At 36.1% G+C, this 15,702-nt stretch overlaps 1 protein-coding gene across 1 annotated transcript; it reads left to right on the forward strand.

Annotated features, from left to right (window-relative positions):
- The first annotated feature begins 435 nt into the window (after positions 1-435).
- On the forward strand, positions 436-1,610 carry LOC131068129 (uncharacterized). Its single transcript, XM_059213405.1, has 3 exons — positions 436-582; positions 735-826; positions 1,177-1,610. The coding sequence occupies exons 1-3, from the start codon at positions 477-479 to the stop codon at positions 1,318-1,320; spliced, it is 342 nt and encodes a 113-aa protein (XP_059069388.1). The 5' UTR covers positions 436-476; the 3' UTR covers positions 1,321-1,610.
- Positions 1,611-15,702: the final 14,092 nt, after the last annotated feature.

Genomic DNA, 15,702 nt, shown 5'->3' on the forward strand with positions numbered 1-15,702 from the left:
TTCGTAGAATTGTTGATGTTGCACCTTTCAATTTTTCAATCTTGAGTACCTTTGGTAGGTGACCAAACTCCTGCCGACAATACTTGTACCTTATAGAAAGATTTGCAATAATTTTCATCATGCACGCCACTTAACTACAAACGAAGTGATAATATGAGTATCTCTTTAAAGATATTTCAATACTGAAACTTTTCTTACCACCATCGTAAACGACAAAAATAGGTTATTACGGGAAGCTCTATCTTATATGGGACAAAATGGAGGACTTTCCACGAATTTATTGCACACGTTTTTATTTATTTTATTATTACGGTCAAATGTGGAAATGTGCAGTCTGATGGCTTCTGCGAAACTCACTGGCTTTCCTTCTGCAATTTCTCTTCAATTTCTTGGAAGGACTGAACTCACTAGTGAAGCAGAAAATATCTACTATAAGTAGAAGTGGAACTATCGATGACTCCTACCAGTGGTTCAACATGGCTAACATCTGGGTACGGGGGCTCAAATTCTCCAATCCCACTACTCTGAGAAATGTAGGTTTTATTCAACGCGGCTTTCCCCATGTTCCAAACGGACATACTGGTAAGCCTGCTCAGACCCCAGGCGCCAAGGAAATCTTCAGAAAAAGTTTAATTTCTTAGTCAAATCTTGAATAAATATTTTTCTTTCTACCTATACCATTCTTCTTCGTTCTTTTAATTTACACTTATTTGGATTTGGGTGTATTTTCTCAGGACAAGATGGCAATATGGTTGAGAAAGCTACCAGTACTTTCACCAGGACACCAAAGCCTATCTCCGGAGGACTCATTCAAATGTTTTCATCTGTAAGTATTACATTCTACATAACATTGAACAGCTACTGCAGATTACTTTATTGTTTGTACAGTTTTGAACCATTGACCGTCTACCACTTGCAAGTTAGAAGTTTCAGTGTTTTAGTTACTGATGTGGGCATAACGTGTTTTAATTGTTTGTCGATTTTATTTAAGGTAAAGTCTAAGTCAGACCACACAGATTGTTTAAGCTCTTGATTGTAATTGTACTTCTTCTCTACGGCGTGTTTTTGGGCTTAATCTGTGACAGAAACGTGTTCTCAAAAGAACAAAGAAACAATTCATCATTTTACAAACTATTTCGTTAACTCTTGGATTTTGGTGGTTGTTTGTGGGTCTAGGCTCCAACAAATCCAGGCAATAATACAGGATCTGGTCCACACCATGATGATAAACCGGGAAGCAAGGGTACAGGAAAACCAGCCAAGGATACAGGATCTGATCCAAAGAATCTCTATGAAGAACGAGAAGCAAAAGATAACTAGAAGATTTAGCATAGATGTATGCATAGAGTAGAGTATAAGTGCACTTGGTGTTCGTTTTAGTCATGCTTAATGACGAATATGTATGCGTAGATTACAGATTATGTTATAATGAAGGTTGTGTTAGTTTTCTCTAGCTCTGCTTAAGGATCACATGCTTGTCAAACTGCTTTAAGTCTTGCAAAGATATCACAAGTCAATGTTCTCGTAAAGTGTAGAATGATGTGTCTTGATTGTTCTGCCACATATTTGGCAAGCCTTGTGATTATAAATAAATGTTGAATTACAATTTTCTTGCTTGCCGAACTCTTTGAAGTCTTGGGATATGAGAACACAATTTTCTGCCAATGTTTAGAAAGATCTGTTGTATTAATCCCCCCACTAAAAAAGGGTTAAAAAACAATGATCTGCAGTATAGTAAATGTTGCATTAAATTCGTATATGTTGTTATTTTGTACGATATTGTAAAATATATAATTATTGCATTTAACATGAGCTGCTGTTCAGTATACGTCTGTATTATTTTCTTCAGCCAATACGTCATGTTTAAATCATTTCAATTCAAGAGAACATTCGATATTCACAACGTCTATCCAGACATTTGAACCGTATTTATTTAGTACTTTAAAAAAATTGAAAGCTCTAGGAAAGATCAATGCACCGTCCACTCAAAACTGGCCTATGGTACTTCAAAATCCTTTGACACCCTGTTCACCAAGATTGTTGTCTCATCGTGATTAGGCGATTTTCACGGCAGCTTTTTCGTACAAAATATAAAACAGATGTTTAGCCAATGTTTTAAAATGATATGAACCTACACAACTTTCGATATATAATGAGGAGGACAAGATTTCAGATAAGGAAATAGATAAGAACCAAAATGGATGGAAAGTAAATAGCATTCATTTCTGTACATAATGGTAGTCTATACAATATGAGATTTGATTATATTGTAGGACACTCCCTCATTTACATTATCATGTCTTTACTTGTTTGGGGACAAAACTAGTCTCAAGTATTTTATTCCATTTGCAATTGATTAGGTAATTAATCTTCAAGCCATCTTGATGATGTTGCTATTAAATCTAGTTATGATCTTATCTTATCACATAGACGTTATTTGGTTTGCTACTAAATAAAGGCTAATATGAGGTGTTGTAGGCTTGTTGCATAGACTTGAGAATGCAAAGCATGTAAATTATTTTAATCGTGCAAAACGTATAATATAATGTTTTTAACTATAATGTTTCATGTCCTCTTTGATGACTGTTGTGATCTAAGAGAAGCTTGAGTCTTACTTAAACATAGATTAAAGATTTGAGTGCCCTCACTATGCATTACTGAAGTGTTGTCAACCTCTTTGCCTCAAAGAAATGTATCTACATGGGGAATCAAGTAAGGTAAGTAGCAACACGTCTTATGATGACACTTTTTTTTTCTCATATGTATTGGTTGATAGATTGCTATCATTATCTCGAACATGTTTTGATTCTCGAAGTCTTTGGCTGAAAATAAAATAAAAATTAGTCATCTTCTGGTACTTGTAGCTTTTAACTCTCCATTACCGACTCTCATACAACCTGTAAAAGTAGAAAATAAGATCATACTAGTTCCCATGGAGGGAAATTATCTTAAAATCTAGCAAGACAACCTATTGGGGTGGGTGCAAGAAGTTGCGTCCCAATTCCGCAGAAGTTTGTGAGCAAAAAAGTTTGCCGCTAGAAACGAGTGCCCATTTTTTAAGAAATTGGCCCCTGTTTAGCTTCGGAGCCCCGACCCATAAAAATAAAACGGTTGCACATTTTGAAAAACAGGTGCCCGTTTAGGATCAGACCACCGTAGAGAAACGGGTGCACGATTTTTAGAAACGGGCACACGTTTCTAAAAATGGGTGCCGCACCCATTTCTAAAAACATGTACCCATTACTAAAAACGGGCACACGTTTCTTAAAGTGCTATAAATTTTAAAACGGGTGCCCGTTTTTTGAATTTTAAATAACGAGTGCCCACTTCATAAAAGATGGAGTGGGAAACACACCTATGCCTCGGTTTTGGCTTCGTGTTAGGCTTGGTGGGACCAAGCCTATACTGGAACCTCAAAAAAAATGGCTAAGGCACTGGAATACCAGACTTCTACCTTGCTGTAATTTTTTGAAGGTCTTCCTGATCGTATTTTTTGATGAAACAAAAACCCATTAGAGTTCTCACTGTCCTAATTTTAAAAATGTAAATTTAATAGTGATATGATTATTTTTACTATTTTTGCATTATTTATTAATCAAAAGTAGTACCTAAATGTAAAATAGTGAGGTTTAGTAAAACTTTAATAACTTTTTTGTTTTTAGGTTTTTTTTGAAAATAAATTATATGACATCAATCTACATACAATTCTTTTGAAGATTAAAAAAAAGAAAATAAAAAAATATGAAATTTTAATCAAATTATGGTGGTCGTACATCAGATGTTTTGAAAATCTACTTTATAGTCAATTTAAAATTAATTAAAATATATATATTAAAAAAAAAAAAATTCATCAATATTTAGTGTATTAGGTATCTTTTCCCAGAAGGATTTGCAAACATTCTTTATTTACATCAAAATATGGTGGTCATACACGTGTGTTATGGTCTTGAAATAGGCATTTTGAAAACATGGTTTTTAAATATGACTATGAAAAAACAATTTCTATCATGTGGGTATTGAAATAAATTACATATTTGAAAATTAGACTTCGAGCACTACATTTTATATTACTAAAGTTTTTTCAAATTCAAACTTTAAGTACCTCAAATTTTGACTTCAATCGACAAACAATTTGAAAAATAGGGAAACGACTTCCACTTTTTGCCCAAAAGTGGGACTCAACTTCTTGCACCCACCCATTGTTGACATAGAACTCCTGAATTTCACTATTTCCCTTATTGTATTGAACTATCCAGGACGATTGTGAATCATGATTATTCAATTGTCTGGTTGATAAGAAAAAGAAATGGGCTAAGGTACTTTTTTAGGTTTCAGCCATGGGCATAAAATATTAGATCAGGTGGTCACATAATTTGACGTTATTGGGTGATGCAGAGGTGGGGTTTAAGTTCATAATCAACATTCCATTCTCATCTTCTATAAATTAAAGGTTCCTTCACAATGAAATTATGCTTCAATGGCTACAAACACCAATTTTGGTTTTGGAATTCACAACACTAGATTTGAAATTGGAAACATTCTAAATCAATCTAATATAACATAAATTAACCATCAACACCCTCCAAAGCTTCAAGATCGCTCAACTTGTATCTTATCCACACAGCTAAGCCTAGAATCTAGTAGCCCTTCGAATAGGAACAATCCTTCACAACTTTTAGATAAAACCTGATATACCAAGAATAAAAACATATTTGAGTACTCATTTGGCTTCTTTAAAACATATCCAAAACTTAGGTAGGGTTATTTTGGACCAAACCTCTCAAATCATGATTGTACTTTTGCAATTAGGTCTAACTTGGTTTGTTTTTTCAATCTAAGACGGGAAAATAGTCATCCATAATTTTTGAAAAACCATAATTAAAAAAATATCTTTGATGAGGTTGTAGATAAGATAGTTATTTACTTTCCTTGAAATTTTTATGAAGATCAAACGATTAAAAAGGGAGTTATGGCATTTTTCCCAAGACTGCGAACACTAGGTAGGGTTTTTGACAGTTTTTGAGAAAACAAATGTATCTTGCCAAATACTCCACAAAAATGCATAACAAAGGATTCATCTAAAATATATTTCATTAACATATCATTAAATAAAAACATATTCATATCAAAATTACACCAAATGTGAGCCTCCATGGCTTTGTGATAGTCACGGATTCCTTATGATAGTTTGAGAGTTTGATGGATAACCTTTGTCAAATCCCCTCCAAACTACTCAACCACTCAAATTTCAACCATTCATTGGTTTTATAAAACCATTTAAAACTCCCTCTAACTGTTCTATTTACCCATAGGACTGAACTCTTTCCCTTTTTCATCATTTTTGCACTTGTTTTTACAATGTTCTAATATTGCAACTTTTGCATTTTTTGCATTTTTTGACAAAATAATACCAAACCTTGTAAAACCATTTTTGGAAACCTCAAACACCCTAAAATTGACTAAATAAGTATTTTTACAACATTTCCAACCCTTTTTTGGACATTTTTCACCCTTTGAGCACTTTTGACTCTGTTAGGACCTTATAGGTCTATTTGGACAAAATGGCTCTTAAAGCCTTACAAAATGAGTTCTTTTGATTCCAATTGTTCTTAGGACCTTACATAACATGGAAAACATTACAAAAGAAGGAAAAATATAAATTAACCTTTAATGAGGCATTTCAAAGGCTAGGTGCCCCTGCACCATTGAGGGAGAGCTTGATATAATCGATTGTTTAGAACATTTGGGTTGCTTTGGATACCACATTTACATGAGTTTGGTAATAAGAAAAGAAAAGGAAAATGTTAGAAAATATTAGAAAAAACCAAAAACTTGGAAGAATATTAGTTAGGATCTACAAAAAGTTGTTGAACTCTCCAAAAATATGGTGTGTGAGAAATACATAAATTAGTTTTGATATGTTTCTAGGAGAGAAGGGATGTAAACTTAGTGAACGTAGAATTGAAAAACAATAATGAGTATGTTATTTGTCATCATAGATGTAAAAAAAGAACCAATTCTTTTCATCTACAAGTTCTATTGTTCATATGTGTTTTTGAACAATAATGAGTATGTTATGTGTCATCTATAATTTCTATCCTTTTCTTTTTAGCTAGATCCATATTGTGTTTCATAGATTTAGTTAAAAGTTTACATGGTATCAGAACGCACAAGTGCTAGAAATGAGCATAACATTTTTCATTTGCAGATGTAGACACACAAATCTGTCCACATAATTAAATGAATACTTAGTATTTATTTGATTATTTAACCACTTAATTAAATGAATACTTAGTATTTACTTGATTATTTAACCATCGATCAATAATTAATTAAATTAAGGGTATGTGTAGGATCATGATGTGCCAAAACAGGCCCTTAAGTGGCAATGAAATTTTAGAAAATCAGAGTTATACAACTTGACATGAAAATTTGAATAAGTTGTGAACATTATTTTAAAAATATGTAAGAAGAGTATATCGAAAATTGAATGTAGTTTCTAAGCTACTAGTTGTTTTTTGGAAAAAAAAAATCCTATTTGATGAAAATTTCAAATTTCAATGCAGTGGTACTAAAATTTCAGGAAAAAAATAAGAAGTAGATGTATGTCTGACCACCCTAATCACAATAAAATCTTAATTTTTTTTATAATATTTATAATATAAGTATTAGACTCATGTCCGGATGTGACACATATTTGTTTTTAATTTTTTTAAAATTAAATAATTATTTATGAATTTTTTACTACAGCTTTTCAGAAATTTAGAAACTCCTACATCTGACCACCTTAACTTGGTCAAAACCTTATGATTTTTTTTTTTCCCTATAGTAGATGAAGCATAGGATGTGACGAATGTTTCAGTTTCAAAAAATGTTTTACCGTTTGAAAGTTATGAGTGTTTTTCAATCAGCATATCAATCAAGACTATTGTCAGAGTTCAATTAGAAAATAAATAATTATTATTTATTAAAGTCGAAATAAGACAAGCCTTATATTGTTGGAAAGTTGGGAAAGTCCTTAAAAAACCCTTTTCATTTTATCAATTTTGGTTACAAAAAAAGTCGTTAGCCACCAGTGTAAAGTCTGTAAAATCAAGGAATACCAAAAAACACATTTTTTTAGTTGATTTTCCAAGCTTGTCGCTTCCAAGCCAAATACCAAAGCATTCCCGAGCCAAAATTTGAAATTTGAAAATTTGACTACAACAATCGGATATCGGATGATATTGGATTTTTTATCCGATATCCGATTTTAGTACAAAAATTTGTGGTCCCCAAACAATTTCCCGTTGCCGCCATTTATTTGGTAAACTGCAACATGGCAGAAATCAGATATCTGATTAAATCAGATATCGGATTTTATTAGTCATATTTTAGAGAGAGAGAGAGAGAGAAGGAACGAGAGAGAGAGGAGAGAGAGAGAATATGACCCCTAACAACACAATTTGGTGTCTTAAGGGTTCCTATGGTGTCGTTAGGGGTCATATGGTGTCTTGGGACACTATAGGACCCCTTAAGACACCAAATCATGTCGTTAGGGGTCATATGGTGTCTTAAGGGGTCATATGGTGTTCCATACACCCTTATGACCTCTTAGGAGACCATATGACCCCTAATGACACTATATTGGGTCGCTTTGGGTCATATTGTGTCCTAAGGGGTCCTATGGTGTTCCAAGACATCATATGACCCCTATGGACACCATATGACTCCTAACGACACCATAGGACCCCTTAAGACACCAAATTATGTCGTTAGGGGTCATATTGTGTCTTACAGGGTCGTAGGACACAATATGACCCCTAACGATATGATTTAGTGTCTTAAGGGGTCCTATGGTGTCGTTAGGGGTCGTATGGTGTCCATAGGGGTCATATGGTGTCCCATGAACCCTTATGACCTCTTAGGACACCATATGACCCCTAAAGACACCATATTGGGTCGCTTTGGGTCATATTGTAGGGAAAAGGGGTCATATTGTGTCATAAGGGGTCCTATGGTGTCCCAAGACACCATATGACCCCTATGGATACCATATGACTCCTAACGACACCATAGGACCCCTCAAGACACTAAATCATGTCGTTAGAGGTCATATTGTGTCTTACAGGGTCGTAGGACACAATATGACCCCTAACGACATGATTTGGTGTCTTAAGGGGTCCTATGGTGTCTTTAGGGGTCATATGGTGTCCCATGAACCCTTATGACCTCTTAGGACACCATATGACCCCTAATGACACCATATTGGGTCACTTTGGGTCATATTGTGTCCTAAGGGGTCCTATGGTGTCCCAAGATACCATATGACCCCTATGGACACCATATGACCCCTAACGACACCATAGGGCCTCTTAAGACACCAAATAATGTCGTTAGGGGTCATATTGTGTCTTATGGGGTCGTAGGACACAATATGACCCCTAACAACATGATTTAGTGTCTTAAGGGGTCCTATGGCATCGTTAGGGGTCGTATGGTGTCCATAGGGGTCATATGGTGTCCCATGAACCCTTATGACCTCTTAGGACACCATATGACCCCTAATGACACCATATTGGGTCGCTTTGGGTCATATTGTGTCGTAAGGGGTCCTATGGTGTCCCAAGACACCATATAACCCCTACGGACACCATATGACCCCTAACGTCACCATAGGACCCTTTAAGACACCAAATCATGTCGTTAGGGGTCATATTGTGTCTTACGGGGTCATAGGACACAATATGACCCCTAACGACATGATTTGGTGTCTTAAGGGGTCCTCTGGTGTCGTTAGGGGTCATAGGGTGTCCATAGGGGTCATAAGGGGTCCTCTCTCCCTCTCCTCTCTCTCTCTCTCTCCCTCTCTCCCTCTCCTTCTCTCTTTCTCTCTCTCACTCTCTCCTTCTCTCTCTCTCTCTCTCCCTTTCCTCCTCTCTCTCTCTCTCTCCTCCTCTCTCCCTCTCTCTCTCTATCTCTCTCTCTCTCTCTCTCTCTCTCTCTCTCTCTCTCTCTCTCTCTCTCTCTCTCTCTCTCTCTCTCTCTCTCTCTCCCTTTCCTCCTCTCTCTCTTTCTCCCTCTCTCCCTTTCCTTCTCTCTCTCTCCCTCCAAAATATGACTAATAAAATCCGATATCCGATATTTCTACAATGTGGTAGATTACTAAATAAATGGCAGCAACGGGAATTTTTTTGGGGACCAAAAATTTTTGTATTAAAATTCAATATCTGATTTTATCCGATATCCAATTTTTGTACAAAAACCCAAGAAAAAAAGGGTTTGTGGGCCATTATGTAGATTCCAATGGCCCACAATTTGCATATTCTATTTTCTGTCGAGGATCACAGGTTTTCAGACAACTAGAGACAAATTTGTGCTTTTGGGAGATTCTTAAAGTGAAAACTTACATCGTCAATCACGAAGGAGCATGTGTGGAGGGAAATGGGGAGTAGTAGTCGTCGAAAGTCTAAATGCAAAAGAAAACTTTCAAATGACCAAATTGAAGTGTATAGAGAAAGAGATCAAGAATGTCATAGGAGGAGAAGACAAGGTATGTTAAATATTGCTAATGTTACTTCAACTGAAGAGGAAATTGAATTTGAAAATGTGCCACAAGTTATTGAAAATGAAAATGTAGATTTTGAAAGTGAAAATTTTGAAAATTTTGAAAATGTTGAAAGTGATAATGAAAATGCTCAACATGTGGAAAATTTTGACATAGGAGGTGAAAATGTGGAAAAATTTAACGTTGAAGGTGGAATTACACAACCAAGTGAACCATATGTAACACCTAATTACTTTAGAAATGAAGACCCTCTCATGGATGAAAGACAAATTCCAAATCCAAGACCTTCAAGAACCCCAAAATGGTTATTTGAAATCGATGAGAACATTATTGCGAATCTTGAAGGCAAGAGGTCAACAAGAACCGTTCGGTTGTGGGCTACACAACTTTTCAACCAAAATTTTAGCAATAAGACATTGACTGAGCAATGCCAACTCTTTGTTCAATTGCTAAAGATGATAAAGATGAGACCATTGCTAAACGAATTGAAGATTCGTATGAACAAGAAGATGGAGAGAAATTCCATTATTGCAAAAAATCTATTTGATGCTCTCAATTCTATTGGAAAGAATACCAAAGAAAGAGATAAGAGAGCCGCTCGAAGAGTGATTACAACCTCCTTAGTAAGCCATCAATTGAGGAAGGCTCGTCAAATGAGGCAAACTTGTGTTGATTTTAACATAAACCATAAAACTTTGGATAGAGCACTTGCACGAAGACAAAGACTTGACGATCCACTTCAACAAGATATATGGGCATTTGGTGGGAGGCTTCCACATGTTGATAGAAAGTTGACTGACAATGTGAAGGAAGAGATTCAACAATTTTGGCACTCTAATTCTAGAGTGTCACCCAATGTAAAGGACGTTTTGAAATTAAGAATCGGCAACCGAGACCGCACAGTGCATCCCAAACATTTCTTGGAATCAAGCCAAACAATGTTGTACAATTTTTTTTTTTGAATTACATCCAACTTTGCAAATATCACAAAGGCCTTTGAATATTTGAAACCATTTTATTGTGTTCCTCTTAAGATTCGCAATACCTCTTGTTGCAAGTACCATGTGGAGTTTTCAATGTACCATGAAATTTTATGTCATATTCGTTCTACGATGCATACTAATGAGATGTTGCAGGAGTGTGGTGCAATGCTATTTCCGAGATCATCAAGAGACTTGCAAGATCTATTTTTATGCCCTAGAGATGATGGCTACTATTTCTATAGAAATGATTGTTTTAATGCGAAGTGCTCAGAATGTGGTGGGTTTTCAAAGTTTGTTTCATGTTTTCATGAGGGCAGCGAACACGAGTTTAGAAATAATTATGTTGAGAAAAAAAGATACGAGACAGTGAAATATACTTTGAAGAGTGGAGGTGAAGGTTCTAGATGCGAATTAGTCTCAAGAGAAGTGAGTATTTCTGATTTTATTTTGGATTTTAAGGAAAATATTTTCTACAAGTATGCAAGGCACACCCATAGGTCTCAATGGTTGGATCAACAGTTCAAGATGTGTAAGAACTCTTTCTCGATTGGCACTATTGTATCGGTGATTGATTTTGCAGAGAACTATACATTGCAACCACAAAATGAGGTACAGTCTCAGTACTACAATTCAGTCTAGATTGCTATTTTTATTCACATTACATATAGACATGCTCCTGATAGTACAAAAGAGGATAGGAAGATAATTAGGGAGTATCATTTTTATATGAGTGATGATAGATCACACTCCTTCGAGTATGTGCAACATTCTTTCGAGAATTTTTTTGAGTTCTTGCAATTGACGGACATATAATATGGTTAGATAACTGTACAGGTCAATTCAAGAATGCCCATATATTTTATTGGTTGAGTAGAATGCATGTGGAGAGGCGTATACCTCATATTTGGTGTTTTTTTGAGGCGGGGCATGTGAAGGGAGAGCATGATGGAGCAGGTGTATGTTTGAAGAGAGCTCCAGTTAAGGAGAAATTGAGGATTTCAGGTGCAAATTTCTCTGATGCACATTCTATTGTTGATTGGTGTAGTTCAACATTGTCACATGGAGGTACTCTTGATTCAGCATTGAGCAGATTCTTTTGGTTGGTTGAGGAGGGAACAATGGGAGATAGATTGGATTGTCAAACAATTAAAGATTCTTGAAAGATGCATTCATTTCTCAGCTCAGATGCAAGTACATGGACCATTTGGACACTAGCGTTGGCTTGTTTTTGTCAGAGTTGTGTTCGGTGTGATTGGGATCAGTGTGAGTCAAGTGAGTGGGTTGATACGTGGGTTCCCCACTATCTAACTCCTTTATCTCAAACAATATCCTTGTCAAACGATGACATGGAAAGTTCACTTGAGTATGATCGTCTATCAGATCTTGTACATCCAGGACATGTTTTTGCAGTTGTTGCACCGCAAGGGAATGAAGAGAGATCAGAATATTGGTTGGCATAATGTGTACAGGGAAAACAAAAGCTAACACAACCAGTGACAGATGATGATGGGCTTACATATCCTACAAGTTTAGCTGTTGTTGTGGGAACTTGGTTGCGAACATACATGATTAGAAAGAATGGCATACCTGCATTTGAAGACTATGAGAGACACAAAACCATTATAATGTATTATTATAGCTACAAATGTCAAGTTGTTGAAGTATCAAGCAAAATTGAAGACCAAAAAGCTATGGATAGTGACTACTACTGATCATGAAGCAATATTGGATACTCTTAAACAAAGAGATGACCCTTTAGGCACACTTGAGTAGTAGGTCTTTAATGGTGCCTTATTTTTTTATCATGCATTTCATTTCAAACAATGATCATTAAACCTTAATGTTCAAGTTTGTTACATGTATATTAAGGATGTGTTCAAAATGTAGGTCTATTGATGAACGTTTTTTTTTGGCAACACGGTTTTTCATGCATATAGCGAGTACACTCGATATAATTGGAAGAGATGTATTTTTGCAACATGACTTATTATCATGCATTTGATGAGCTTTACAATTTTTGTTATTAGACAACACTATTTGATAATTTTTTATGATATAATTATCGCATAACCTTTATGCTCATGAAGGTCTTTTTTGATGATATACAACAGTATCACATTATGATTTTTGCATCAACATAGTGGGTTCTGTTGATATAATTTGAAGGGACGTATTTTTATGGTATATAATCCCACCTTTTCATTTATTATCATGCATTTCAGGTGAAGTGATTATCATAAATCCTTTATGTTCATCCTTGCATTTTGTGTGTAGACTAACAATTCTTAAAAATACAGGTTCATGCTAGATCATTCGTCATTGACAAGACCCTTTCTTGGTGATGGTACATATTCCTTTGTGCATTAATGAGATTAAATTGTGGGTCTTGTTGTGTTTATTATCATGAAGATGATTCAAATGCATGTGGCCAGGACACATCTGCAGTGGATCAAATTATCATGATAAATGATCTATTGAATCAAACATTTGACATTGATAGTCAGGTAAATAGGTTAATCTTGGGCCTTCAACATCAACACCTACTAGTCAAGGTGGTCATTGAACTTTCACTCAGGTAACCTTGTCTATTTTTATTCATTAATGGTTTATAAAATAAAGTCAGTTAGAATTTGGCAATTGAATAACATTGTTTCATTTTCAGACGCTGACATCAAATGCACCTAATACTCTCTCCACAATGGAGCATGGTGCTCTCTAGCAGTAGCATCTTTGATGCTTTTGACAGTAGTATGAGTCAGATTAGTAAATTTCTAATTTGATGCTTCCCACAAGGCTTTGCAACTTCAGATTGTGAGTGTGCCCTTGTTACAAATGAATTGTACTTTAATCGACATAGATGGTCTATGATGGCTTTTTTGTAAGACTATATGGTTTTATTACATATATTGTACTTTAATCGACATATAATAATATCCAAGTGGTGGTTGGCATGAGCTTGAATATGGTAAGTTGTATGCATCTTGAAGTTGAATATGATATGTTGTATACATCTTGAAGTTGAAATTTGATTAGACTTTGTTAGCATTTGATGAATCATAAATGTCATTTCATTATTAATCTTGTGAGTGTGAGGTGTAGGAATAAATATCAATTACTTTGAAAGTCATGGATGGTTGTCCTAATATCATAACCACTAGATGGTTGTGCCTTATGAAGAAAAGCTGAACAGATAATAACTAATTGAGAACATCAATTTAAATCCATAATATAGAGGATGCTAATAACAGATCTTTGTATATTTATTTTTTCTAATAATGAAATAGGTACAACTGTATTGAGATAAAATGAAGCTTTTCTCTCATATGAAGATGTCACATTGGCAAATTGGTCTTTATTATAATACACAAGACATAAGTAAAATCAAAACGCTCTCGTCAAATTCTTCTAGTTTCTATGTTAACTTGTGACTTATTAGTGTATGCTGGGAGAGGGAAGAGTGTGTGGCTTCAGGGTATAGTTTTGGACTTGAACCATATTGCATAAATCTCAAGGCTTCAACTTGATTATCATTAAAGGTTTCTAATTGTTTACAAAATATCCCTTCATGGATGTCACATGCGTAGGGTATGACCTTGAGCGTCAGATCGAGTGGGGGGGCAAAATAGGAGCATGCATAGGGTAATAATGCCTAATTGGACATGTCAGAGTCGATGGTTTGTCATCACAACGATTAGAATGAGAAATCGGCCACGCGACAACATTCCATTGAGTGAGATTGACAATTTTTTTGCCAACCGAAAAATTACTGCCCTAATAAAACCATAGGGCAAATTGAAAAACCGAGATAGGCTTTTGTAGGGACCCCTCTCATGACTTTGTAGGTTCAAACAGATCATTTGTAGGTGCCATAGATTCCGAGTTAGGGCCCATCAAAGTTTGACAATTTTGAGCACTTAGGGTGCTCAAGGGATGACGTCGATAGGGTATGACCTCGAGCGTCGGATCGAGTGGGGGGGCAAAATAGGAGTATGCATAGGGTAATAATGCCTAACTGGACATGTCAGAGCTGACGGTTCATCATCGCGATGAGTAGAATGAGAAATCGGTCACACGACAACATTCCATTGAGTGAGACTGACGATTTTTTCGCCAATCAAAAAATTGCTGCCCTAATAAAATCATAGGGCAACTTGAAAAACCGAGATAGGCTTTTGTAGGGACCCCTCTCATGACCTCGTAGGTTCAAACAAATCATTCGTAGGTGCCATGAATTCCAAGTTAGGGCTCGTCAAAGTTTGACAATTTTGAGCACTTAGGGTGCTTAAGGGACGACGTCAGTAGGGTATGACCCCGAGCGTTGGATCAAGTGGGGGGGAAAAATAGGAGCATGTGTAGGGTAATAATGCCTAACTAGACATTTCAGAGCTGATGGTTCATCATCACGATGAGCAGAATGACAAATCAGCCACACGACAACATTCCATTGAGTGAGACTGACGATTTTTTTGCCAACTGAAAAATTGTTGCCCTAATAAAACCATAGGGAAACATGAAAAACTGAGATAGGCTTTTGTAGGGACCCTTCTCATGGCCTTGTAGGTTCAAATGGATCATTTGCAGGTGCCACAGATTCTGAGTTAGGGCCCGTCAAAGTTTGATAATTTTGAGCACTTAGGGCGCTCAAGGGACAACGTCAGTAGGGGATGACCCCGAGCTCGGATCGAGTGGGGGGGCAAAATAGGAGCATGCGTAGGGTAATAATGCCTAACTAGACATGTCAGAGCTGATGGTTCATCATCGCAATGAGTAGAATGAGAAATCGGTCACACGACAACATTCCATTGAGTGAGACTGACGATTTTTTTGCCAACCGAAAAATTGCTGCCCTAATAAAATTGTAGGGCAACTTGAAAAAATGAGATAGGCTTTTGTAGGGACCCCTCTCGTTACTCTGTATGTTCAAACAGATCATTCGCAGGTGCCACGGATTCTGAGTTAGGGCCTGTCAAAGTTTGACAATTTTGAGCACTTAGGGCGCTTAAGGGAAGACATTGGTAGGGTATGATCCCATGCGTTGGATCAAGTGGGGGGGAAAAATAGGAGCATGCATAGTGTCATAATGCCTAAATAGACATGTTGGAGCCGACGGTACATCATCGCGACAAGAAGAACGAGAAATCGGTCACGCGACAACATTTAATTGAGTGAGAC

The sequence above is a fragment of the Cryptomeria japonica genome, chromosome 10 (genome assembly GCF_030272615.1).
Source record: "Cryptomeria japonica chromosome 10, Sugi_1.0, whole genome shotgun sequence".
NCBI classification, from domain to species: Eukaryota; Viridiplantae; Streptophyta; class Pinopsida; order Cupressales; family Cupressaceae; genus Cryptomeria; species Cryptomeria japonica.

Excerpts from the sequence above, each read along its gene's own strand:
- LOC131068129 (XM_059213405.1), top strand. The coding sequence starts at position 477 with ATGGCTAACATCTGGGTACGGGGGCTCAAATTCTCCAATCCCACTACT. Across the intron at positions 583-734 it reads TGTTCCAAACGGACATACTG|GACAAGATGGCAATATGGTT; the intron begins GTAAGCCTGCTC and ends GTATTTTCTCAG. Across the intron at positions 827-1,176 it reads TCATTCAAATGTTTTCATCT|GCTCCAACAAATCCAGGCAA; the intron begins GTAAGTATTACA and ends TTGTGGGTCTAG.